Source organism: Zootoca vivipara, chromosome 16 (assembly GCF_965207765.1).
Source record: "Zootoca vivipara chromosome 16, rZooViv2.hap1.1, whole genome shotgun sequence".
NCBI classification, from domain to species: Eukaryota; Metazoa; Chordata; class Lepidosauria; order Squamata; family Lacertidae; genus Zootoca; species Zootoca vivipara.
In genome coordinates, this window is record NC_142599.1 from 23941394 (window position 1) to 23968442 (window position 27049).

The 27049-nt window shown below is 49.1% G+C and overlaps 1 protein-coding gene across 2 annotated transcripts; it reads left to right on the top strand.

Moving 5' to 3' along the window:
- The first annotated feature begins 869 nt into the window (after positions 1–869).
- On the top strand, positions 870–25749 carry SIPA1 (signal-induced proliferation-associated 1). Of its 2 annotated transcripts, XM_035098925.3 has the most exons (15): positions 870–1927; positions 3877–4001; positions 4720–4908; positions 6886–7060; positions 7159–7262; positions 7491–7648; positions 13955–14552; positions 14847–15121; positions 15969–16196; positions 17247–17337; positions 18769–18937; positions 19080–19178; positions 19421–19499; positions 21382–21463; positions 24158–25749. In XM_035098925.3, the coding sequence occupies exons 1-15, from the start codon at positions 1021–1023 to the stop codon at positions 24308–24310; spliced, it is 3432 nt and encodes a 1143-aa protein (XP_034954816.1). In that variant the 5' UTR covers positions 870–1020; the 3' UTR covers positions 24311–25749. The 2 variants fall into 2 exon arrangements, with proteins under 2 accessions (XP_034954816.1, XP_088516286.1); XM_088660160.1 differs by lacking the exon at positions 19080–19178.
- The last annotated feature ends 1300 nt before the right edge of the window (positions 25750–27049 follow it).

Here is a 27049-nt window from a genome sequence, read left to right on the forward strand (position 1 = left end):
AAGGAGATTGCAAGAAAGGAGATTCCAGCTAAACATATGAAAAAACTTTCTGACAGTAAGAGCTGCCTAACAGTGGAACAGTCTCCCTCGGGAAGTTGTGGACTCTCCTTCCTTGGAGGTTTTTAAGGCTAGATGGGTATGTTTCATGGATGCTTTAGCTGAGATTCCTGCATTGCAGGGGGTTGGACTTGATGACCCTCAGGGTCCCTTCCAACTCTGCGTTTCTATGATTCTATCAGCATCGTCCTCACCTTAATTTCCAAAGGCCTGTCAGAACAGGAAGGTTTGGGCTTGCCCGCAGAAGGATAACAAAGAGGGAGCCAGTCTAGCCTCTCTCGGGAGGAAATCCCACAATGTGGGAGCAGCCAGAGAATAGATTCTCTCTTTGGTGTCACCACCAACCGTGCTCACCTGAGGATCTTGACACCCGGGTAGGTTTGTTTAGGGAAGTACAATCTTTCAGGCCTCCTGGGCCCAATGCTTGTACCCCACCTGGGAAAGTTTGGCAAGGCCTCCAAAGCAGGAGAATTGGGTATCAAGCAGGCTTGAATTCCAGCTCCATAAACCTGGCGTGTTTGGCTCAAAGCAGATCTTTTTCACCTACCTTCTTCCCTCTCTCCCTTGCCTCTTTTTTCCATTGCAGTAAACACCCCTCAAAATGGCTAGACAGCTTTGCCGTGCCCAGGTAATTCCTGGCACCCCTGCCCGTCTGGCTGCTGTGTGCTGACCCTCGCCTCTGCATGGAGCCTGTTTGCCAAGGAGAAACTTGGATCTCCCCAGCAGGACTAGATCCCTTTTAAGCGTGTTTGGAAGCCCCTCTCCATGGGCGGGGCACTGACCTCTTCCGCCAAAGAGACTGCGGCCTGTTACATGCTGACAACTTGATTTGCTGAAGCACCTGGGGAAGCGGGGTTGGTGTTGTTTTTTCCTTTCTCCAGTTGGGTAGGATCCAGATTCCCCCGTGGTCCTTTGGGTGCCTGGGCCAGCGCGAGGGGAGAGGTCTGTGGGCGCCTGGAGGCAATGCAGTCAGACGACCTCTTCATCCGCAAGACCCGAAGCCACTGGAACAGACCACCTCTCACGTCCCTCTCTTTCGACACCTTCCGGGGCCCCAAGCCCCAGGCGGCTGAGGGCCCCCTTGCGGGGCAGTGTGGCCCTCCACTGAGGTCCCCGAGACGTAGCTACCTCATGCATCGCAGCAACAGCGACGTGACGCTCAGCGAAGGGGAGCTGGCTCCTGCCCCTGCCGCCCCCGGCTCTCCCTTGCCCACTGCGCCACCCGCCGCTGGAGTCAGCCTTCATCGCATCAGCAGCCCCAACGCATCCACAAAGTGCCCTGCGCCCCCTCGGGCCCGGGCACACAGCCACGAAGAGCCACGGGCTGGCAGCCCCACGGCACGTCGCTTCCGTGACCCCCTGCTTCTGCTGGGACTGGCAGCCAACGAAGTGTGGGAGACTGAGGCGGATGGTGCACCGGCTGGGGACCCTGCGCCTTCCGAGGCGCCCGTGCCAGTGTGGGGTCGCCACTTGGCCCACTACGACGTCCAGAGCATCCTCTTCGAGCCAGGCGAGGCCACCCGAGAGGCGGAGAAGCCTGGCAATGTCATCACAGGAGCATCGGCTGCGTCGGAACGGGAACGGTGCCAGGCGGACCCTGTGCCCCCCTTTGAGGGAGAGGGGAGCGAGGACAAGGATGGGCCCCTGGTGCTCAGCTGCCCCAACTTCCGCATGGAGGCTGGGGGCGAGGCCGAGTGGGGGATTGGCCAGCACCGGGGCTCCCTTGCAGGGTTTCACTGCCCCAACATGGCGGTCTCTGTGCTGGAAGAGCCCCGGGAGAGCTACGGCCAGAGGACCAGCCGGACAAGCCATGCTATCGAGTACGCTGACCTCGGAGCCTGCTATTATCGGAAGCATTTCTACGGCAAGGGTGAGCGGCTGCTGGCAGGGTGAGGTGAAGCAGGGGAAGGGGGCCCTGGGCAGGCTGTGGGAGTTGACTTGGGGTGTTGAAGCGAGGGGAAAGCAAAAAGGCGAGTGGGGGTTGTGTGGGACACAATAGATGGGTATACAGAGAATACACAGTATGGAAAACCTGGCTAGGGAGACATTTTTCTTTCTCCTAAAACTAGAATTCCAATTCCTGGACCATTATTTTGCCTCCTCTTGCTTCCTTTTTGCATGATGCATAGCTTTAATTTTAATTTTTAAAAATAATTTTATTTATGCATTTTCAAATTTAAAGTTGCACTCATTTATATACATGGATTTATGTGCCCAGATTGTATCGGCTTCCCAATCTATCCTTCACTGACATTATCGTTCATATTCTTTGGATCGCTGCATCTCCCGTAGACTTCCATCCTTTTTCTTTCTATTCATTTATCTTGTCCACTGCCGGTCCTAGGTTCATCCTACGTGGAAATTAACCATGATACCGTCTCTTTTTAAATATTATCCAAAACAATCCCACTCACTCCTTATTTTTTCCTCATTCTAGTTTCTTATTTTGGCTGTTAAACTTGCTCATTCCGCAAATTCTATTAGTTTATGCAACCATTGGTCCTTTGTCAGAGTTGCCTTTATTTTTTATTTTTAATATAGTTTTATTAATTCCCAATATATAACCATTACAAAAAAGAGGGGGGGAATACAAAAACTAAACCCCAACTCTTCCCCCCTCCCCTTCAGGAGGGATCAATCTAGTTAAGATTTGCCAAAGTCCAACCTCTTGATTTTGGTACTTGCCATTCTTTAGGGTTATCAGTAAAGTATTTTATAAAAGGATGCCGTATTTCAACAAAATTGTCTGCACCATTTGTATTATTCAGTGCATGTAATCTCTTCGTTAATGTTTCTGGAACAGCAATAGATCATTCGTTCTTTTTCCAACAGAGATATGTAGCTTTATTGAAGACATTCAGCCCCCTTTAGATCCATTCCAACAACAGCCCTGCGCATTAGAGTAAACTGAGTGGCTCTTAGGTGTGTTGAAATGCATTCATAGGGTGTAAAAAGGAGGCCAAAATAATGGACAGCAAGTGGTGTGGTCACTCTGAAGCTAAGAGGATTGCATTGCTGGTGAAGGCACCTGGAAAAAAGGGAAATTTTGGAACCTAGTGTGCCTTGCCAGAGGCAGGGCAGAACTGCTTCAAAGGCATGTTCCTAACATGAGGTGGCACCTGCCCTGAATAGGAGGTGTGACTGGGTGCAAGTTAGAGACTGGGAGAAGACAAATAAAATCCTGGTTTGGTAGTGATGGGCTATCTTTTTGTCCTTTCATGGTACGCAGCAGCCTCCACCAACCAGCTGCTGTGGGGCTGATGGGAGTTTCAGTCCAAAAAATCTGGAGGCCTCCCTAGGTTGGTGAAGGATGGTGTACAAAGAAGGATGGTCTGGCCTCCGCCTTCTTAGATCAACCCCACAATCTACCAGCCCAGACCCAGGAACAAAAGATTACAGTTAGAATTATGTAGTTGAGAAGAAGGTGCCTCTGAGCGCATTCTAAGCCAAGGACTTTGTGTCCGATACTTGAAAACAGAGCTCGATCTCCTTTCACGCCACCCCCCACTCCTGGCTAGCTTTCCTCGTTCCAAGCAGCCTTGTTCAGGTAGAGAAAATGGTTTCCCCTGTTCTAACTGGGAGTCGTAAAACTTTGCCGATCTCCTGAATCATACAGAGATCTTCCACTAGACCCCAATGGACCCTCTGCTCACCCTTGGTGTTCAGGGTGGCTGAGGGCAAAAATGGGACGCTGGGTGTGGGGCAAGTGTAGGCCTCCTGCTGGCTGGCTTTGCTGCGAGGTTCCTTGTTTTCAGAGTCTCTGCTTGGCTTTGTTTGCAAGCTGTCCTCAAGGCAGGTTCCTCGCTTCTCTCCACACAGAGCACCAGAATTACTTCGGGGTGGACGATAAGCTGGGCTCTGTGGCTGTGTCGCTGCGGCGTGAGGAGAAAGAGGGCAGCGCTGGACCCCAGTACAATTACCGCCTCATAATCCGCACAAGTCAGGTGGGCTCTTACGACATGCCGCAATAGCCGTTGTTGTGGTTTTTTTTTTATCCCAACCTGCGAGTTAAATTAGCTTACAAAAAATCAGCCATGAGAACTGTCTCAAATACACAGCACACAAGGAAAACAGGATGGGGAGGGAGGAAGGGTTGAGGGGAAGCCCAGCCAGCCATTCTTAAATTTATGGTTTGTATTCTTTGGCGATCAACACCTCCCCAGGAGAACTGACACCAGCCCAGAGCAGACGACAGCTGCCACATTCACACCAGACATTTTAAGCACTAGGATTCCTCTTTAAACAGCCATGGCATGGCTGGGAATCCTGGGAACTGTAGTTTGTTACGGGTGTTGAGAGTTGTTTGGAGACCCCTATTCTTCTCACAGACCTACAATCCCCAGAATCCTCTGTGAACAGGGGTTAATTGTTAAAGCACTCTGGGAACTGTAGGGCTTTGAGGGGAATAACAACTCTCAGCACCCTTGACAAACTACAGCTCCCATAATTCTTTGAAGTGACGCCATACCACTTTATGGTGCAAATGTGGCTTGAAAAGAGAGTCTGTGGCAAAGGTGGGACCAAACCTCAGCTTTTCTCAGGTCCCACCCCAACATCCTGGCCACTAGGCCACACTGAGTGGTGTCATGGCCTTACGTGGAGGGGAGTCCCCCTGGTGTGATGCTCCTCCTGTCCCCTTGACAGCTGTTGTTTTCCTCCCAGCTCCGGACTCTGCGGGGATCCATTTTGGAGGATGCTGTTCCCCTTTCGGTCCGCCACACTGCCCCACGGGGCATCCCTCCCAAGAAGTTGCTGGAACACGTCATGCCAGAGCTCAACCTGCAGTGTCTCCGCCTGGCCTCTAGTTCCCCAAAGGTCCCAGAGACCTTGCTCAAGTTGGATGAACAAGGGGTAAGGCTGTTTCATTCAAAACGCATATTCCCCACCCTGTTATGTCTTAGAACTGGGGTCAGCAAACTTTTTCAGCAGGGGGCCGGTCCTCTGTCCCTCAGACCTTGTGGGGGGCTGGACTATATTTTGGAAAACAAAATGAACAAATTCCTATGCCCCACAAATAACCCAGAGATGCATTTTAAATAAAAGGACACATTCTACTCATGTAAAAACACCAGGCAGGCCCCACAAATAACCCAGAGATACATTTTAAATAAAAGGACACATTCTACTCTTGTAAAAACACCCTGATTCCTGGACCGTCTGCCGGCTGGATTTTTTAGAAGGAGATTGGGCCGGATCCAGCCCCCGGGCCTTAGTTTGCCTACCCATGTCTTAGAACTGCTTTCAAGGTCGTTTACTGCCATGAAAAATTGTTTTGTCTTGTTTTTATACTGCCCTTCATCCATAGATCTCGGAGCGATTCACAACATAAAATTGCAATACAGTTGTACCTCGGAAGTCAAACAGAATCCGTTCCAGAAGTCCGTTCGACTTCCAAAGAACGGCTTCTGAGCTTCCTGCAGCCAATTAGAAGCTGCGGAAGCCGTGTCGGACGTTCGGCTTCCAAAAGAACGTTGAAAAACTGGAACACTCACTTCTGGTTTTTGATCATTCGGGGGCCGAAACGTTTGACTCCCGAGGCGTTCAGGAGCCAAGGTACAACTGTATAAAAAACACAAAATACATAGTAAAAATAAGAACAAAAACAAACCAGTAATCCCACAACACATTTAAAAGGCCATCAGATGTCAACCAAGGAATAAAATCGAATCCCGAGGAATCTCACATTGAAGGCTCCATGGGCAGAAAAACACTCCCTAAGCAACACTCTCAGACCTTCCGACTTTTTCTGATGCAAAACTGGGATATGCATCTTCTCGCTCTTGCCCCCCAAAGCGGTATTTTTTTGGGAGACAAGATCTTGTAGTGCCCAAAAATGTGAGAGCGCATGAAGTCACAGCACCCTAAATGGCTGCCGAGATCTTGCGAGAAAAAATGGGAAGGTATGCACACTGGAAACATCAATGCAAGTAGTACTGGAACCACCTCAGAGCAGTGCCACACGGTCCTAACTCCAGAAGGATACCGTGATTGATGGTATCAAAAGCCGCTGAGAGGTTGAGGAGAATCAACAGAGACACATGACCCGTGTCTCTCTCCCGACTGAGGTCATCGTACAGGGCGACCAAAGCAGGTTCTGTGCCAGAACCAGGCCTAAACTCCCATTGAAATGGATCTAGACAATCACTTTCTTCAGCAGCTAGATTTGTATCATTTGTATTTAAAAACAATAATTTAAAAATCAGAAGGCATCCATCAAAGAACATCCAGCTGAGCTTTAAGGCAGGGCTGGGGAACCTGTAACCCACCCAGTGTTATTAGACTCCAGCTCCCATGATCCCCAGCCAGCATAGCTAACAGCCAGGAATTATGGGAGTTGTAGTCCAACAATATCTGGAAGGTCCATCTTCCTCTGCTGTATCAAATGAGCATGGCTACGGGTTCATTTCCATTCAAGCTGTTGACTTTGGCTTTTAAAGCCCAACGCAGCTTGGGACCTCAGGTACTTTTAAAGAGTGTCTTATCCCATGGCTTTTAAGATTTTCTACTGAGATACATATCTTAAGATCTTTTACTCCAGCTACCCAGAAGTAAGGCAGGGACAACCACGTGATCGGCTTTTTGTTGCGGTTGCACCTCTCATCGGATACTCTGAATACTAGTTTCTGGGCGACAGCAGCAGGAGAGGACTAGCACTTTTGTGGCCTGCTTGTGGGCATCGCAAGAGGAATCTGATTGGCCATTCTATGTGCAACAGGATGTTGGATTAGACCTACCCAGTAAGGTGAAGGCTTTGAAAAAGCCTCTGGTTTGTTCTTGTTTGGGTCTTGCCCTTCAATCTACCCATCCTGGACTTCCGCCTCCCCGCAGCTCAGCTTCCAGCGGAAAGTCGGGGTGCTGTACTGCCGGGCAGGGCAGGGCTCCGAGGAAGACATGTACAACAACGAGGAAGCAGGGCCAACTTTCCAGGAATTCCTGAACCTCTTGGGTGAGCGCATCCGGCTACTAGGCTTTGGCAAGTACCGTGCCCAGCTAGACAACAAGAGTAAGTATAACGGGAGTGTGATTAATGTGTGGATGGATGCTACCGTAGCTGCAGCCACACTGAAAATGTTTTAATCTCTCTCCAACTCTTCTTTGCAGATGATTCCACGGGGACCCACTCGCTCTATACCACGTATCAGGATTATGAGATCATGTTCCACGTCTCTACCATGCTACCCTACACCCCTAACAACCGCCAGCAGGTATGTGGGGGCATTTTTGCTTAGGTCAGGGGAGCAAGAGATTCCCCATAAAAAGTAAGTGAGGGGGAAGCCACCACACACATACTGGAGAAGAATCAAGCAGAACTTATTCACATCCTCTAACGCTGCATTCAGAGGCTGAGCAGAGTGCCTGTCCCAAGTCTCCAGCTCCCCATTTTTCTGCTAACCTTCCTTTCCTACCCCCCCCCCCGCCCCAATCTTCTGCAGCTGCTGAGGAAGCGGCACATTGGGAATGACATTGTGACCATCGTCTTCCAGGAGCCTGGAGCGCTCCCCTTCACGCCAAAGGTGTTCCGCTCACACTTTCAGCATGTGTTCATTGTGGTGAGGGCACATGAATCTTGCACAGAGCACACTACTTACAGGTGAGAGGGAGGTGGCAGTGCGGGGAAACCTGGCAAAACTCTCCCTGACCTTCCAATTGTAACACCTCCTTTGGGCTTGTTCCTCTCGATGGACTTGACAGCGAGAGATTTTGAGGAAAATAACAACAACAATAATAATTTATTATTTATACCCCGTCCATCTGGCTGGGTTTCCCCAGCCACTCTGGGCGGCTTCCAACAGAGTATTAAAATATTAATATTTTATTCCAACAGAATAATCATCATTAAAAGCTTCCCTAAACAGGTCTGTCTTCAGATGTCTTATAAAAGTCTGGTAGTTGTTTTTCTCTTTGACATCTCGTGAGAGGGCGTACCACAGGGTGGGTGCCACTACCGAGAAGGCCCTCTGCCTGGTTCCCTGTAACTTGGCTTCTCGCAACGAGGGAACCGCCAGAAGGCCCTCGGCACTGGACCTCAGTGTCCGGGCAGAACAATGGTGGGGGTGGGGAGACGCTCCTTCAGGTATACTGGACGGAGGCAGTTTAGGGCTTCAAAGGTCAGCACCAACACTTTGAATTGTGTTTCAAATTCCTGTACCCAGTACGAAAACGTACTGGGAGCCAATGCAGGTCTTTCAAGACCGGTGTTATGTGGTCTCAGGGGCCGCTCCCAGTCATCAGTCTAGTTGCCGCATTCTGGATTAGTTGTAGTTTCCGGGTCACCTTCAAAGGTAGCCCCACATTCCAGTATTCCAAGCGAGAGATAACTAGAGCATGCACCACTCTGGCGAGACAGTCTGCGGGCAGGTAGGGTCTCAGCCTGCGTACCAGATGGAGCTGATAAACAGCTGCCCTGGACACAGAATTGACCTGCGCCTCCATGGACAGCTGTGAGTCCAAAATGACTCCCAGGCTGCGCACCTGGTCCTTCAGGGGCACAGTTACCCCGTTTAGGACCAGGGAGTCCTCCACACCTGCCTGCCTCCTGTCCCCCCCAAACAGTACTTCTGTCTTGTCAGGATTCAACCTCAATCTCTTAGCTGCTATCCATCCTCCAACCAGACACTCCAGACACTCACACAGGACCTTCACCGCCTTCACTGGTTCTGATTTGAAAGAGAGGTAGAGCTGGGTATCATCCACATACTGATGAACACCCTGCCCCAACCCTCTGATGATCTCTCCCAGTGGCTGCATGTAGATGTTGAAAAGCATGGGGGAGAGGACAGGACCCTGAGGCACCCCACAAGTGAGAGCCCAGGGGTCTGAACACTCATCCCCCACCACCACTTTCTGAACACGGCCCAGGAGGAAGGAGCGGAACCACTGTATAACAGTGCCCCCAGCTCCCAACCCCTCTAGACGTTCCAAAAGGATGTTATGGTCGATGGTGTCAAAAGCCGCTGAGAGATCCAGCAGAACTAGGAAACAGCTCTCACCTTTGTCCCTAGCCCGCTGAAGACCATCGAACAGTGTGGCCAAGGCAGTTTCAGTCCCATGATGAGGCCTGAAACCCGACTGGAAGGGATCCAAATGGTCCGCTTCTTCCAGGCGTGCCTGGAGTTGTTCATTTTTTGGTTGCAAATCCTGTAGTCCTTGTGCCAATATTATTATTTACATTTACATTTATAAGTTGCTTACCTTGTGAAAATAACCCAAAGTGAGGTACAAACACAATACAAACACTAAGACCAATTACACAGAACCAATAAAAAACCCTTAAAAACATATCTATATAAATAAAAGGCAGGTCTTTTCCTACCTGGGGCTGGGGAAACCCAGCCAGATGGGTGGGGTAGAAATAATAAATTATTAAATTATTATTACCCCACTAATAGAGGCCAAAAATACTTTAAACCCTTCAAATTAAGGGCCAAAAGCCCAGGTAAAAAAAACACACACATGTTTGCCTTGCAACTAAGACTAGACAAAGATGGTACCAGGCAAGCCTCCCTGGGGAGAGCATTCCGCAGCCACAGAATCCCCACTGGAAAGGTTTGCTCTCGTGTTGCCCTCTGATCACAGGGCCAGGGTGAGTGCATGTGGGGAGGGGTTGTCCTTGACATATGAGGTTCTGAGCCGCATTGAACAAACCATGGTTAAAGCAATCCTATATAATAATATGCAAGTGTCTCTGCGTCCAGTTTTCCCGTGTGTCCCTGGGTTACTGCGCATGTGCCCCAGGGACACAGGGATTGGACAAAGAGACTGCACGCGCACACTCTCCCCCCCCCGCCTCCTCCAACCGCCGCTCCCGGTCGGACATCGCCTCAATGCAGGGCACGTCAGGGAAGCCTCCTCCTCACAACCCTCCCTGGCCCTTGAGAGGAGCGGCAGGAGGCCGCAAAGCAGCGGTGGCGAGGTAGGCGTTTGTGTCCCGCGTCCTTCCTGTCGGCGGCTGGGGGAGAGGAAAGGAGGAGGAGAAAGCAGCGCTTTCTCCTCCTCCGTTCCTGTCCCCTTGCCGCCGACAGCAAGGACAGGTCCCAGGGTTCAGAGAAGCGCTGCGCAAGCGCTTCTCCGAACCCTGGGATGTCTCCTGTCAGTGGCTGGGGGGCAGGAACGGAGGAGGAGAACGCAGCGCTTTCTCATCCTCCGTTCCTGTCTCCTTGCCGCCGACAGCAAGGACAGGTCCCAGGGTTCGGAGAAGTGCTGCGCAAGCGCTTCTCCGAACCCCGATATGTCTCCTGTCAGCGGCTGGGGGGCAGGAACAGGGGAGGAGAACGCAGCGCTTTCTCCTCCTCCGTTCCTGTCCCCTTGCCGCCGACAGCAAGGACAGGTCCCAGGGTTCAGAGGAGCGCTGTGCAAGCGCTTCTCCGAACCCCAGGATGTTCTAGCGCCCGTTATTGAACGGGCTGAAATACACTAGTCTGTGGCATAACATGATGTGCGAATGCAGCCATCGTTGTCCGTTGTTAGCTTTTAAATCCATTCTTTCCTAATTTTATTCCAACCCTTCATCCAAGTTGCTCAGTGTGGTCCATGGTCCTCATAGCAGTCCTTTGTGGTAGGCTCATCGGGGAGAGAGTGTGTTGGACCCAAGGTCACCCACTGAGCTTCATGAATTAGTGGGTTTTTTAACCAGGGCCCCCTGGTGCTAATCCAGACATCCCCAACCTTCGGCCCTCCAGATGTTTTGGACTACAATTCCCATCATCCCTGACCACTGGTCCTGTTAGCTAGGGATCATGGGAATTGTAAGCCAAAACATCTGGAGGGCCGCAGGTTGAGGAAGCCTGTGCTAATCCAACTCTGTAGCCACTGCCTCAAACCACACTTCCACATAGGCAATGAACGTGCCCTGTTCAAGGAAGAAAGCATCAAGTTTAACTAGACTTCTGAATAAGATTAATCTGATGTACCAATTTCTCCATTTGTCCCAGATTCTTAGATAGCAAAGGTTGTATCCAACTGAGTTATAGCCAGAGTAGACTCATTAGAATGAATGGATATTTATGAATTTCAGTGGGTCTACTCTGAGGAGGACTAACGTTGGATTAAACCCCAAGATATGAGGTTGCTTCTCAGTCCTTTATTCCTGTATCCTTATCTGATTGAAAAAGTAGGTTCTGGTTAAGGTTTTAGGACACAAAGTTCAGAGTAATCAGGACCTCGTCTGGAACACAGCGGAGATAGCCTGCAAAAATGTACACTAGCACAAACTATATTGATGTGTTTATAACTTGTTACTTATCTTTTGCAATATTTTCTGCCAGAATATGCTAACTGTCCTCACAGATCCAACAGGTTTCAATACGGGTTTTTTACAAATTAGATTTTTATTTTATTTTCTGCAGGAAACTCAGCTGGCTGAGACTTGTAATTCCTGTACTTTTTTGTCTTAGAAATATGTCCCCTTGTGGTGAAACAGAGGCACAGCCACATTTTAAGGGATTTTTTTTTTTTTTTTAAAAAAGAACCGTTGTACAGTAATTTGACCCCCAGTTTCCTCTGAAACAGTAGTACAGCTACAAGGGTGTTTTTCTCCCCTAGTTTTCCATTATTATAAAAACAAATCCCCTAAATGGTGTGTGTATGGTAGGGAACAGGTGGGTTTGACCATGACATCCCTCCTCCCGGCTATCCAGATCTGGAATGGGGCCCCTGGCTGGTTATTTGTGTCGGAAGAAACCTCTGCACTCAAGGGAAAACCATGAGATTAATGTCACTTGTAGTTTGGTGCTGAGGTTAATTCACAGTAGCCCTTCTGTTTTTATTTGCCATTCTTGGTGCATTTTTCTCTCTCCAGAGAAACCAGATGACAGCAGCATCCAACTATTGTAGCCTAGTACTACTTCTTTTTCAAACTTGATTTGCACTATTTTTGCCCTTTCTACAGTAAGGTATAATTGTAGTACCAGTATGTCCAGGTTAGACGAGCAAAGCAGTAAAGGATGTTGGGGGAGGCTCCTGTATCTTTAATGATCAGTTTCCTGAATACTTTTTATTTTGATTGCCACAATGTCAGCTTTCCATAAGTGATGTGGGGAATATTTTTTTCCCAAGAAGGAAAAATACCCATTTTAGAAATGCGTTGACTCATGAAATGAATGAGTAAAATAATGAATCATTACAGTACAAGTCAAATTTGACTAAATTGGGCAACTGAGATAAATGTAATAATAGTCAAAAATAAAATCAGTAATAAAGTCACATACTGTATTTCTGGTGGCTATCCCTAGATAGTACACACATTTGTTGACATAGCTCTCCAGGCATGCTAAGACTAGCACGTTAAAGAATAAGATACGTGTTAAATGACATGTAACTTTTCAGTAACCTTTAACTTTATTTATTTATTAAATCATTTTTTATACTGCCTTTTGACCCTAACAACACCCTCCCCTCCACCTGTTTAAAAAAATATTCTAAACCGGCATAAGCTTTTAGAGGCAACAGCCTACCTCATCAGATGCTGTGGCTGGAACCGTGGAAAGCTATTATTTATTTGGCTGTTTATTTATTTGATTTATCAGTTGCCCAATACAAAAATAATTCCTAGGTAACTTACAAACAGAAGCCAACCCAATGCCCCAGTGGGAAACCCAGAAGCAGGACCTATGCACAACAGTAGGCTTGCCATATGTTAGGAAAATTCCTGCCAGGTCCTGGTTTTCGGGTGTAAAAAGGGCATTGGGGGAGGGATTTTGCCGAATCGGCAAAATGTAAGGGGAAACCCGGATGTATGGCAACGTGATGGAAAAAGCAGTGGAAACAGCTCCAAAAGCTTAAAATCACTGTTTTTGGGTGGGGAGGTTTCCCTTAAAAAGCTCAACAATTTGGGTTTGTTCCCTAAAATGTCAACAATTTTGGGGTCTTCCTAAAAACAACTTTGCAGGTGTCAGGAATTTTACTTTTTTGAATATGGCAAGCCTACACAACAACAACTTTCCCTACCTGAGATTCTCAGAAACTGTTATTCACAGGCATATTGCCACTGCCTTATACTGTGGCAAGATCTCGCACGGTGCCCCAAAACAGTGCTTTTTTTTCTGGCGAGAGCGCATGAGATTGTGGCACCAAAAATGGCTGCCGAGATTTGACCATCCTGTTTCTTTCCTCAGGCGATTGGGAGGTATGGGATCCCCATTTTTTCCAAGCTCTCAAACCCCGAACTTTTCTCTCTGTACCACTGTCACAGCACACCAGCAGAGGGAGCTGCGAGGCCTGTTCTTGAGTGGTTGTCAGGGTAACGCAAAGTTCAAAAACCTCAGGCTTTGGGCCTAGTTCCTTGATCAGCTCAGTACGGAAGGCCTAGCTGCTTTTGGACTCAGTTACTGTTATTGCCCAGTAATTTGTTTGTTGGTGGGTTGACGGTCTTCATTGTACCAGCCCTCTGGTTTGGTGGGCTTGCAGCGAGGCCTATATATCCCTGCTCCAAAATATAGTTGCATGTTGTTTTTTAAGTAGCAGGTTTGGGAAACTAGGATTGCATAGGGTCACTCTCTTAGTTTAGACTGCACCTCCCACCCCACTACAATTGTTTCCATCATGCAACAACAACCTCCCAGAGGTCACATGCCAGTGTTTGGCAGGGGTGGAAAATGGGCGACGAAATTGATGTGACTGTTACCTTTATATGGTAGGGCAAGTACCCCCAGAGGCAGAAGTTCCTGCAAACACCTCTCTCCATCCTCACAAGCAAGAGGCCATTATCACTGTTCAGGGATATTTCTAGCCAGATAAAAGCATTTAATGAGAGCATAAGAAAATGGAAATTCAGGTGCCCAGGATGTTGAATGATTTCATTGATGCAGAGAAATAAGCGATTCCATTGCATTTTTTTAATTTAAAAAGTGTCCTGTGTCCCTTCTTCTTCCCTCTCTCTGCGAATGGCTGCTCCATTCAGCGTGGCTGTTAGCTGCACCAAGGACATCCCACGCTTTGGTCCCTTCATCCCGGCTGAGAACTCCTTTGCCAAGGGCCCAGCTTTCCGGGACCTCCTGCTCGCCAAGGCGATCAACGCAGAGAATGCGGCCGAGCGCTCAGGGAAGTTCCACGCCATGGCAACGCGTACCCGCCAGGAATACTTGCGAGATCTGGCCCTCAACCACGCCACCACCAGCACATTGGAAGCCTCCTCGTCGCGCTTGGCCCTCATCGCTTTGGCTGCAAAGAAGCGCGAGAAGTCCAAGGCACCAAAAGGGGCAGAGGCACACAGTGCGGGAGCTTTGGTGTGGGGCGTGTGGGCACGGGATGGCAGTAGAGGACCCGAGAACAAGACTCCTGAGCTGCGGTGCCTGCTGGGCATCTCGGCTGAATTTCTAGTCCTCATTGATGCCCGTGAGAAGAGAGTGGTTTTTAATTGTTCCTGCCGGGACATCCTGGCTTGGACCTTCTCTGAAAGCTGCACTTTGGACCTCTACTATGAGACAGGGGATTACATTTGCATGCGTGTGGATGAGGGTCAGGCCTCCGATATCCGTGACATTGTCCACCGGCTACAGGTAATAATTTGTTTTCACCTGCTCAGGGGTGGTGGTTGGATGCATAGCATTATTTGGATTCAAAGTGCTGTGGAGCTAAATTTGGGTCCCTTCCTGCTCCACTTCCTGAATTACAGGTGTGTGGGGGGGTGACTGCTGTTAATTGGCTGTGGAATTACACTCTCCATATGCTTAGAGGGGTTCTTGTGCTTCTTATTACCCTGTGGGTCCCAAGGCTATACAGTGGCTATAAAAATAGGCTCTTTGGCTTAATCTAGTCGGCACCTGAACTATCTCCCCTCCCCCTCCCCCCAGCTGGTGACTCGGGGTTGCGAGACACGGGAGCTGACCCTGTTGCGGAACGGGGTTGGCCAGCTGGGCTTCCAGATGGACCCCGAGGGCTTTGTGACGGAGGTGGAGCGCTTCACCTTTGCTGAGACGGCTGGTCTCCAGCCTGGGGCCCGCCTGGTCCGTGTCTGCGAGAGACCCTTGCCCAGCCTCAGCCATGCCCAGACCTCTGAGCTTCTGCGCACTGCCAAGAAGGTCACCATTACTGTCGTACCCCCAGATGAGAATGGAAAGGCCCGGAGGTGAGTACTCTTTGGGGGTGGGAGAAAGGAACATTCCCAGGCCAGCTTTCTTATATTTGCTCTCCTTGGTGTGTTGCTTTTAGTTTTGATTTCTTTTGGGTTTGCCCAGTGCCCAGTCCTGGCATTAAACCCCTTTGCGTAAGGTACCTGTGGACTTGAACTGGAGATAATAGCAGCAGTCTGCTGGGACCTGACTGTCTTGGCCATAATAAACTTTCTCATTGGCTTGATTTTGAGATGCTCTCCCCAGGGACGCTTGCCTGGCTCCTACTTTGATGTGTCATTTTAATGACCTGTATCCCCCCCCCCCGCCCCTGTCTTTTAATTTTTTTTGAACTGGTTTCCCCTACCCTTCCCTTCCTTAGCTTTTGGTGTATTTGTGCGTGTCTCTCTCTCTGTGCATTGTTTTGTGCAATTTTACATTTTGCCCCAGGACTTTGAAGAGCAGGATTTAAGTCTCTTTAATGAAATCATACACAGAATTATTCTGTGTGCAAAACAGGTGCCCTTTTGTCCCTTCCCTGCTCTAGAAATAAGAAGGTCTCTTTATCCTTCTTAAAATGACTAGCTTGATTAGAAAGTAGGGTGATGAAATGGATGCTGATGCACAACAGTTGTGGGTGAGCCAAACGCAGCTGGTCTCTCTGCAGAGCTAATAGAATAGCCTTGCTTCCCTTTGGTCCTGCTCTGCAGCCTGATGGAGTGGCTGCCGCTTGGTGTATCAGACTAGCCCTCTGCTCCTGATGGAATAGCTGTTGCTGGACGACACTTAAGATTATTCCTCCACTCAACCCACAGGATGGTGTTCTGATGCATTTATCCTGTTCATTTTTCTCCTCATTGGCAGAAGTTTCTCGGAGCTGTACCTAAAGTCTCTACAAGAGAAGAGGAGGAGTGAGCCGCCAGCCAGCGATGTGGAATTGACCAGGCCGGGGAGTGAAGCAGGGTTCAAGCCTGCCACGCTCCAGCTGCTCCACTCGCTGTCCCTGCCAGACGGGCCCCCTCACAGCCTGGCGGAGGAGAGGACTGAGTTTCTGCGGAGTCATAGTGACCGGACGCCCAAGCCTCCAGACCCGTGAGTAGCACTAGTACCTCCAGCCTATTTCAGGGCTCATACCCACTCACCCCTTCCCTGCCACATCCAGCCAACTTCCCTCTGCCTCATTCCATGGATATTAGAACACAAGAGACTGCTTTATTCAGTCCAGGCTATCTGTTTTTCTAGCTTGTCATTGTCCACTGTGCTTCGAATGGCAAAGGATTGTGGGCACACAGAGCTTCACCTGATCTGTATAACTGGAGATGCAGGGGATTGAACCTGGGATCTTTACTTGCAAAACAGTCGCTCTGCTACAGCCCTTCCCCCAGTTTTATCTTGGGTTAGACAAGCAACCCTTGTCTGTTTTTTTGCAGGGGTGTAGGAGACTGCGCCGAAAGACCTTTCATTGCTGCTCCACGGTTCCTCTCTTTCTGCTGCTAGAGAGAGGCATGGGATAAAGGGGGTGTGGTGTGTGTGTGTGTGTGTGTGTATGTGCACCTGTAAACATGTCTTTTCCTCAAGACCCATGATAACAAGGTTGCAGGTAATTGGAGGGGCGAAGAGGGCTGCTAACATTTGTCAGTGGACCACATTCCGCTCTGGGGCTACTAGCTGCCAACTCCTTTCTTTTCATCAGCTTTTGCAGCTCCTGCGAGGGGGGGGAGAAGGTTAGGCATCAAAGAATAGAATAGCCATTTCCCTTCCTCTGTCCATTTTTTAAAATGTGTGATATTCAGGAACCAAAGCTGCAAAAAAGGCAGGGTTTCTTACAGGATGTGTTTAGATCTAAATCAGGCATCCCCAAACTTTGGCTCTCCAGATGTTTTGGACTACAATTCCCATAATCCCTGACCACTGGTCCTGTTAGCTAGGGATCATGGGAGTTGTAGGCCAAAACATCTGGAGGGCCGAAGTTTGGGGGTGCCTGATCTAAATCAAACTGTTATGTGTTGGAAAACGTTTGTAGGAAATGCTGTGACTTGGTTCTGAGACCTCAGATATGATATCAGCAACACATCATCCTTTTAGCATACATTCTCCATTCCCACCTCCATGTCTCAGTGTCTGGGGTCTCATTCTCTGCAGGGTGCCACCTCAAGATATCCCTGTCCTGCCAAATCCCCCTCCGGATCTCATCCTGGCTGCCACGCCCAAGCCCTCTTCAGACCAGGACGCAGTAAGTGTTTGTCTTCCCTCTTTGTACCTCTGTTTATGTGCCTTTTGATTTTAACAATAATAGTCACAACAACCACTTTAAATAATATAGTGGCATCTATCTTTGTGGAGATTTACAAGGAGCACGTTTGGCAAGTTCCTGCCTCAAGGGGCTTACTGTCGCAAAACAGACACAAGGGAGGGAACAGAGGAATGGGAGGGAGATGTCTCAGGCAGAGGAAGGTCTTCCCCTTCTTCCCCTTCCTGATCCTTTTAACTGGGGTTGCTGTGATTGTGCATGGGACATTCTGCATCAAACTGTAGCTCATTGGTAGGGAATCTCCAACCCATGAGCCTAATGAGGCCTCCCCATGGCTCATGAGGCCATTTTGGCAAAGCCACACCTACCAGCCCATTGCCTGGTCAAGGGTTGGCCATTTCTGGATATGATCCTCTGTCCAGATCCAATTCCCCAGTACAGCTGCACTCCCTCTCCAACAGTAGCACCTGAGGCAACCCTTTAAAGTGGAAGGAGTTGAGTGCAATGTCACAATGTGTGTGTGTGTGCGTGTGCACACGCAACCTGCTAGTAGTGTATGGCCTGAGGCATCGAATATAAGAACATAAGAAAAGACTGCTAGATGAGGCCGATGGCCCATCTAGTCCAGCATCCTGTTATCACAGTGGCCAACCAAATGCCTGTAGGAAACCTGCAAACAGGATCTGAGCACAAGAGCCCTCTCCCGTCCTATGTCTTCCAGCAACTGGTATTCAGAAGCATTACTGCCTCTGACTGTGGAGGCGACGCTAGTAGCCATTGGTAGCTTTATCTGCTATGAATTTGCCCAATCCTCTTCTAAAGCTGGATTGGTGGCCATCCCAGCCTCCTACAGAAGTGAGCTCCATGGTTTAACTATGCACTGCATGAAGAAGTCATTTATTTTATCTGTCCTAAATCCCCCAACATTCAGCATCTTTGAATGTCCAAGGGTTCTAGTGTATTGAGAGAGGAAGAAAAAAAAGTCTCTGTCCATTCTCGCTCTCATGCACACTTCCATAAACTTCTGTCATGTCTCCTCTCACTCACATTTTCTCTAAGCTGAGAAGTCCCAAATGCTGCAATCTTACTTCATAGGGGTGTTGCTCCATCCCTTGATCATCTACTGAAATGGGCCCTGAATTGCACCCCCTTTGTCTAGGTCTTTGCAGCACACAGGTCCCCTTCTCCATCTCCTACCCCTTGTAGCAACAGTAGACTTCTTGCTAGTTTCTGAGGATTAGAGTAAGAATATCCTGTTGCTGCTGTCTTAAGAGGGCTGGAAAGTTTCTTAAAGAAAAAAAGAAAGCCAAAGTTTTCTCAGGAAGCTGAATTTTGCACTGTGTTCCACATTTAGTAGCTTGTGGCACATGGCAGAATGCACATAGGGCTGTTTTTTCCTGCTACTTCTCCTAGGACCATCCTGGAGATGCCATTGTGAACAAGAAAGATCTCGCTGTGGGTCAGGCAGCCAAAGGCCCCGAATCTCTGCCTCCCGAGGAAAAGACCTCTCCACACGTGGAGTCCAGAGAAACAGATAAGTTCCTGCCGCGGACACTTTCCCTGCGGAACTCCATCACCAAAAGTAAGAGATCCTCCCCTCCTCTGCCCTGTGCTCCTTCGCTGCCCCCATTTCTCCGAGTGCAGAGGCACTGATGTGGCCATGCCTGGGTGGGCCAAGGGTTTGCTTGAGGACTGAAGGCCTTGCCCTCTCCTTTATCCCCCAGTCCTCTCTGAAGCTGGAGAGTCCCTGGAGGATGAGTGGGAGTCCATTGCCAACTTGGCTTCTGCTTGCAACAGCATCTTGGAGGCCCTTTCCAGGGAAGGTGAGTGAGGGGGGGGGGCAAACCAACAGGCTGGCACTAGCTGTGGCAAAAGTATTGGAACTTAGTGTAGGGTAGCATCCTAGGAACACAGTAAGGTGCCTTAGAGCAGGTCTGGCTTGAACCTGGGCCCTTCTTTGTGCAAAGCCAGAGTGCTGCCACTGAGCTATGGACCATTCCCCTATCTAGGGCTCTCCTCTTGCTCTGGCTGAATCTCTTACCTGTGCCTCTTTCTCCATCCATAGGCCAGCATGTGCTGGAGAGCAGGGAATCCCTGTGCACCACCGTCCAGAGGGTCACGAGCCAGCAGCAACCCAATGAGGAGTAAGAAATAGTTCTCTCTCTCTCTCTCTCTGTGTGTGTGTGTGTGTGTGTGTGTAAAGGGGGCAGGGAAGAGAGATTTGAGCATGCTGGAGAGGTACAACTGAATGTTGGGGAGATCTCATCTGTCTGTCAGCTCCCTGAATTTCTTCTCTCCATTCTGCAAGGCATAGCACAAATATATATATATTCCTAGTTACATAAAAATGTGAGGTTTTCATCGCGCAGCCCTCATTGGAGGATTTGTAGTGCCTCATCAGAATCCTAGATTTTTCTGAAACCACAACAAAGGAGGGGAGCAAAAGAGAAGGCAGAGGTGCCAGTTTTATATATAAAGGTGCTCCTCTACCCCACATGCCTACATTTCCTGTTTGCGAAAGAGCATTGCAATCTTGAGGCCAGATACCATACTTTTCTTTGTATTAGACGAGGTTTTTTTATTCTTAAATTATGTTTAAGATTTAGGCTCGTCTTATACACGGATAGTGCATTGGTTGGATGGGAGATTGGTTCCTGCCTCTAGCCGGAGATAGTAAGTGGCGATTGGGCGGGTGAGTGGTGGCTGCGACCAGGTTTTGCATTGATTGGCTGTCGCTGCAACAATTGGCCAGGCGATTGGCTGCTGTTGGCGGTGATGGGACAATTGATTGGTGGCTTTGGCGACGCCTGATACTGGCTGCGTAACTCAGACGGGTGAGAGATTTTCAGCAATCCCCCCAACCCCCCCCCCTCTACAGCTATGGTCATCCTCCCCCAAAAAGCTCAACAACTCTGGGCAATCTCCCCCTGTTTTCTTCGTTTAGAGTCCCCCAAAATAGGGGGTGTCTTATACATGGGGTGTTGAATAGTTTGTTTAAATGTGTTAGGGTTCATTATTGTTCCACAGGATGTGTACCACTTTAAAAGCCAGGGTGCATATCCTGACCCAGTTTTACAGCTGTGTAGCAGGTACTGATAAGTCACTGTAATTAGCTGTGTCAGCTGTTGTGAATGATATACAGTATAATGTGCAGTATGTACCTTACTCTGCCCTGATGGATGGGTGACAATTATAGACACTATGTAAGATGTATGTTTGGGAAGTTGTTATTAAATCTTGCAAATATATATTTGCGTCTCTTCAGTGTTTCCATCTGTGTGGTCCATTCCGCACGCACTCTTTGACATGTTTCAATGCCCAATATGGGGGCGTGTTATACATGGAAAAATACGGTAATTCTCCTGCGTATTCATGTGGACATAGCCTGCATGTGCTCAGAAATACTTTACTATGCAGTGTAGTCTTTTGTCAGCCTGGTGTCTCCAGATGTTGTTGGCCCATAGCTCCTATCAACCCCTGTTAACACAGTAAGGGGAGGGGGTCAGTGCCATGAAATGGACAGACTGGGACTGATGGGAGTTGTGGTCCAAAACACCTGGTAGGCCCTAGATTGGGCATGTGGACTAGGGGTTTGTGCCAAAGTTTTATTGGAAAAGGCAGGTTTTGAGGAGGGATTTGAAGGGAGAGCAGTGATGCCACACAGGTGTTCTGGAAGGCACTTCCAAGCAATAAGAGGGAAGGGGGCAAATCTTTCGAGGGAGGAGGAGAGGGTATTTGGCACGCTGAGGGTAATGGAGCAGGAGGAGCAAAGATCATTGTTGGTTGTTGGGGTCCGTCTGTCTTGAGAGACAAGACAAATCAAAGGGGTTGGCAAAGCCATTAAATGATTTGAAATGATTTGTTCTTAAGGAGCTTGCACTGGATTCAAAGGGCACAGGAAGCCAGTGTAGAGGTGGTGATAATGTATGGGGTGAGGGATGGGGGCATGGAGACGAATCATTTGCCAGGATGGTTAATGTCAGTGTCTCCCCACCCTGGTTCTCCCTTCTTTTCCAACTCTTTCAGGTCCCAGTTTCCTCTCAGCCTTGCTGATAAGGTCTTGCATTTGGAATCAACACTCAAGAAACTGCAGGAAGATCTTCAGAAGGTGAGGTGGCAAACTGAGGTAGTGAGCAGGGGTGTAAGAGGCACAGAGGATCAGAACAGCATGGCTTTTGCAAAATTTACTTTTGAAAGGTTATTCCCCATTCTCCCAGAGTTAGAGCCAAACTAAAAATGACATTAAATTTTCTTTGCGCTCTTAAAAAAAGAGCAGCTGCTGCCCTTTTGAGAGGGAGGGGAGGATGCAAGTTATCAGGATCTCAGCTGGTTGTTGGCACTTTAGAGGTACTGCACAAAGAAAATCCCTTTTCAGACAGAAAATCCCTTTCACACTTTTACCTGCTCCACACTTGACATCAGGTGTAGGGCAGGTGGGCATAGCTTGCCCAAAATGGCCTTGTGGGTCAAACTGGGCGGTTAGATGCGCTGAAGGTTTCCCACCATTTGTTCATCCCACATTTTTGGGTGTGTTTCCCCATCACTTTCCTAACTGCAAATTTTATTTTATTTTTTAAAGTGGATTTGTTGTGCTAGGGCAACAGAGCACTTTAATCCCCTTTAATTGTGCAAATCTCAAGTTCTGGTGTGCACTTTAATCGCTCCCACAAAATTCCAAGTCTGGAGGCACCCAGAGTCTTTGCTCTCCTGTAGGCAACAGCCCTTTGGGTATTTGAAGAATTCTCCTCAGTCTTTTCTTCTCCAGACTAAAGATACCAAGTTCGTTCAATATTTCCTCATGGGACTTATTCCTCCCATGTTTTAAATCATACAAGGTATTGTACCTGAGGCACATGTCACTGGCTGCTTCTTCAGTCTTGAGGAATGGGTACATCTGCTGCAGCAGCTTGTTCTGTGAAAAAGCCCACCTGGCCACCTGGTCTTAGCTATATCTGTTATCTCAGGGGCAAACGAGCACAAGGTAGTTCAGGATCTATTGGTGGATATATGGGGGAATCAGCCAGGGTTTTTAATTCCCAACAACAGCAACAACTAAAACAACTACCCCACCACCATAAATAAATAAAAATAGGTTGCTGAGAAAGAAAACTTGTAGAAAAAGCAGGACTGGGTTTTTGTGAAAAAGGGCTTGTGGACTTGGCATCTGTACTGATGCTGAACGCAAATTTCTGGCCTGCGTTTGTGCTCAAAGGGCACCTTGCCCCTTAAGTGTTAATGTACTTCCGCCCACCCGAGCTGCAGTTGTGCACCTGATTCTAGTTGGTAGACCTCAAGATTCTGGTAGAACAAGCAAGTAGGTCCCACAAGCCCAAAGGCTGCTCAGCTCCTGAGTTATCTGTGTATGAATAAATGCAGATAGAATGAAACCTTTGCTATGAGGGAACGGCCCATAATCTTCATCCCCCCACCCCCTTCAAGCCCTGCAGAAAGCCCATCGGATTTGTTCATGAATGTGAACCATGAATTCTTCCCTTCCCATTTTCCTTTAAAAATCATTCTGAAAGGAGGAGGCTTCCTCTTAAAATAGCTTGGCACCCACCTATAACACCCTCACCCCCGGGTATGTGTCATTATCAGGACTCACTGCCCAAACTCAGACATTGCAAACTGTCTGGTTTTCCTCCCTTCGTAGAGATGTGGGTTTCCTTGTTTATTTTTTAGTCATGCCATGTGGAACTTTCTCCTCAGCAATGTCTGAATTAATGAGGCCTCACTAGAGCAGTTTGTGGGGTATTGCCTACAAAACCTCCAGCCACAATGCATTTATTAATCTCCGAGGTGCCAAAGGAACTCCTGAGCAGTCTTGCTGGAACAGATCAGTCCAGTTGTCATTCAGGAAGCATTTTCTAGCCAACAGGTTCCATCCTTATCCCCCCCCCTTGCCACTCTGGTGGGCCTAATTTAACAGGTGTGTAGCGCCACCTTGTTGTCAATCACCTAATGCCATAGTGACATCAGGTGACCTGTATTTTGAGGCCCCAATTGTTTGCACTTCAAAGCCTAGTGTGGGGCTGTTTGAAAGTCCTATTCTACTTGATGAATCCTCACCCAAAGAAGCCCTGGGCAGCAAACAACAGAATGGTGAAGCAATACAATTAAATACACAAATGTATGTATGTATGTATGTATGTATGTATGTATGTATGTATGTATGTATGTATTTTTTAAAAAACCATTTAAGAGCATATTTTTAAAAAATCAGCTAATAATTTCAGGGTTGCTGGGAGCAGTATCTTTTGGCCATCAAAAGCCTTGGTGGTGGGTTCCAATGTGTGGAAGGAACGGTTTAAAATTCCTCCGGAACATTACACTAATGCAGAAGACAAGATGCACCTCACTGGGGAGGGTGCTCCAAACATTGGAACCCACCACCAAGAAGGTCCTGCTGCGAGTCAGCATCATCCGGAAGACACGCAGCACCAACAGCAGCAGGACCTGCTGTCTAGGCATGTGACAGGGTCTCTCTTGAGGACCTCGGCGAGTGTGTGGCTTCATATGGTCAGATGCAGGCTTTAATTGTTGCAGAAACAGCAGCCTTGTCCCCTCAGCCTCTAGATCAGGCATCCCAAAACTTCGGCCCTCCAGATGTTTTGGACTACAATTCCCATCTTCCCCGACCACTGGTCCAGTTAGCTAGGGATCATGGGAGTTGTAGGCCAAAACACCTGGAGGGCCGAAGTTTGGGGATGCCTGCTCTAGATGGATTAGAACCAAGCCAGTGTAATGGGATGGAGCCCCTGATGTGTTTCTGAGTTTTCTTTCTTCCTTGTTTGTCCTCCAGGAGAAGGCTGAAAAGGCGGCGTTGCAGGCGGAAGTGCAGACCCTTCAAGAGAACACCCAACGCTTGAAGGAAGCGTCAGAGACAGCAGCAGCTCAGCTCAGCCAGGTCACACAGATGCTGGGCGGCCCCCCAACGCCTCCCCACTGCCCTTGAGGCCATCTGACCTCACTCACACCTTTGGGGGCCTAGGAGGGGGTAGCTGGTGCTCTCTCTCACTCTTTACTCGGAGCACAACAGAGACTTTTGACAGGCTGTTCCATTACAACATGCTCCGTGCCCCCCCCCCCGCTTAAGCCCTCCCTCCGCTAGCCTTTGATGTGGCTAGTGCTACAGCTCTCACCACTTGTCGGGGGGTGTTGTATATTCCCAGAATGGGTGGGGTGGGGTGGTTGGGTGGAAACTGAGGTTTGGGGGCCCAAAGGACACAGGGCTCAACTGGCCACCTTGGGTGAGGTGGAACTCTTTGGGCCCCTGTTAGTGAACAAGTTGCACCTATCGACCAAGACTTGCCACCCAGTTCCTTTCAGGGGCTACTGCCCAACCCCCTTCCCCAGTTAATTTGTGCACCAGCCTGTAACCTTAGTTTGGAGCCATATAAGCCTCCTCTCCAGGGTGGGGTTAGGGGTGGGAATGGTTGTGTTGTTGAGCATCTTTTTTTATTTTTTTTAAACTGAATTACGATTTTGGACCCTGGACTTTTCTTGCCACCAGCCCCCGTGGAAATGCCACCCTTGTGGTTCCATCGGACAAAATAAAGTAAAATAAATTCACCAGGCAATAACTGCAGATCGCCTTTGAGGAAGGGGAGAGTGTGACATGCCCAGGCTGACGATTTGCCCTGGGCAGAGGTGTGTACAGTGGTGGTGCTGGAGGGAGAAGGATTGAGCAAACCTTCCCTTGCTGCCTCCATTCCCTCCCTCCCTCCCTCCTCCTCCCCCCAACCCATCCCAGCACTGATTTGGGACTGCACAGGGGGCTTCCTGCCTGATGGAGGCCTTGGCCCGCATGCCCGTTAACTGTGAAGTTTTTGAAAGCTGTGACACAAGCCCTGCTCCCTCCTTGCCCTTTGTGGTCCTCATTTCCACCTCTTCTTGTAACCCATCACAGATTCTTCCTAGGTGGGGGCAAGACAATCCAGCTTGCTGTTTTATCTCACCGCCTCCAGTGGTGCTACCCATTGCTCCCCCCTCCTCCAATTCTGCCAGGTGTAGCCAACGTGACGCCCTCCGGTTGTGGCGGACTCACACATTCCCTGACTATTGGCCATGCTGACTCAGGCTGGTTGGAGCTGAGAGTCCCAGCAAGATCCAGAGGGCAGCTCGTTGGCTATCCTGATCTTGGCCCTCCCCACCTCGAGAAGCAAGAGGAGGTGGGGCACCCTTCTCCCCCTGTGCCGTTTTGTGTCTGTGTGTCCTGTACATATTTTTCCTTCCTTCCTCCTTGGACCAAGGTTAAGAGAGGCGAGGGGAGGTGGGGAATCTTGTTGTCCGTCTGTCTGCCCCACCCCAGCCTCCTGCCTGGATTTGAACTGAATGTACAGACTAGCCGTGGCCCTCCTTGTGCAATAAAGTCTTTGGTCTGCAGCCACATGCCGTGGGCTCCTTTGTCGTCTTTGCTGGCAAGTTTTGGGGAAATGGGGGGCCTGGAAAAACAAGGGGTGGTGTGTGGGTGGGTGTGCGTGTGCGCACGCTGCTGGTTAAGCCGAGGGGAGGAAGGGGGGCACGGTTTCTGTGATTCCATCTAGATGAGCTGCCCCCTCTGTTTTAACTCGCTTTTCTCCTTTTGTGTCTCTGCGTTCTCCCCACCCGCCCATATACGCTGATATCAGAGCTAATGCTCCCTATAATTCCGGGTAGTTTGCTTCCGGATGGAGAACAGAGGCCACTTCCTTGCTTGTCCAGACTCGCTCCTTTTAGGAGACTTGCAGTTAGTGGTTTTGTTCCTTCCTTGCTTGCTATATAATTAAGTGGGCTAAATCTTAGGTTTGGCTGAGGACATTTCATAATCAATATAATGGACTCTGCCTGGGTGAGTCCTTCGCCCGCCCGCCCGTCCTGCTCTCTGACCCTTTCAGTGTTTTCCCTTCTGCTCCCTCTACCCATTCGCTCTTCTCAGGCTACGGCTTGTTCTCTTCCTTTCTGCTTAGCCCCTCTGTCTCTCTGTTCTTTGCTCTACCTTCTTCCTGGGTCCTCTTTCTGCTAGTCCTCAGTCACCTTGTCTCCCCAGTACTGCTTTCTCTTTGCCAAGGTCTGTTCTGCCTATCTTTATGCCCTATGGATGGGGTTCCCACCCGCCAGCCCTCATGCAAAATGTGTCTTTCCTCTCAGTGGCTGCAGTGTGTGTCAACCTTCTATTGTCAGCAGCTCCCTCTGAGCATGTTTCATGTCAACACAGCAGCGTATCTGTGTGCAACCCACAGCTTTATTTTGTGTATTGCCATTGCGTGTCTTTTGTTTTGTTTTAAAGCATGGGGGTGAGGCTACTTTTCATGCACAGCAGCGCTTTTGATAAAGACCACGTTTTGTAAGTGGGAAAAGTATGCAAGATTACGGCCTGCACAGATCTCTTTGTTGTGCCCGTTGGAAGAGTCCAGCAGCTGCCAAAGACTTTGCAGGTCCTTTCGCCAAGAAAAAAGTGGAGTGGCTTAAAAAGATGTGGCTTAACACACATCGCCTCAGACTGTAGCGTGAATGAAAGGGGCGAATTCAGCAGATCAGAGAGGAGGCAGCTGCTTCTGAGGTTTAGGATCCTTGCCCATTTAAGTGTGTGATGTGGTCAGCTTTCTCGGAACCTCAGCGTTTGCTTAGATGAAGTTCCACTTGTGCCCACAGAGGGCCACTCCTGAGGATGGGCTCACCTGGACTGCGTGAGGGCTGCCCTTCTCTTTATGGC

Bases quoted from the DNA above. Each gene is read 5' to 3' on its own strand.
- SIPA1 (XM_035098925.3), top strand. From the start codon at position 1,021: ATGCAGTCAGACGACCTCTTCATCCGCAAGACCCGAAGCCACTGGAAC. The intron at 4,909-6,885 runs GTAAGGCTGTTT...GCCTCCCCGCAG, and splicing joins TCAAGTTGGATGAACAAGGG to CTCAGCTTCCAGCGGAAAGT. The intron at 21,464-24,157 runs GTGAGGTGGCAA...TTTGTCCTCCAG, and splicing joins TGCAGGAAGATCTTCAGAAG to GAGAAGGCTGAAAAGGCGGC.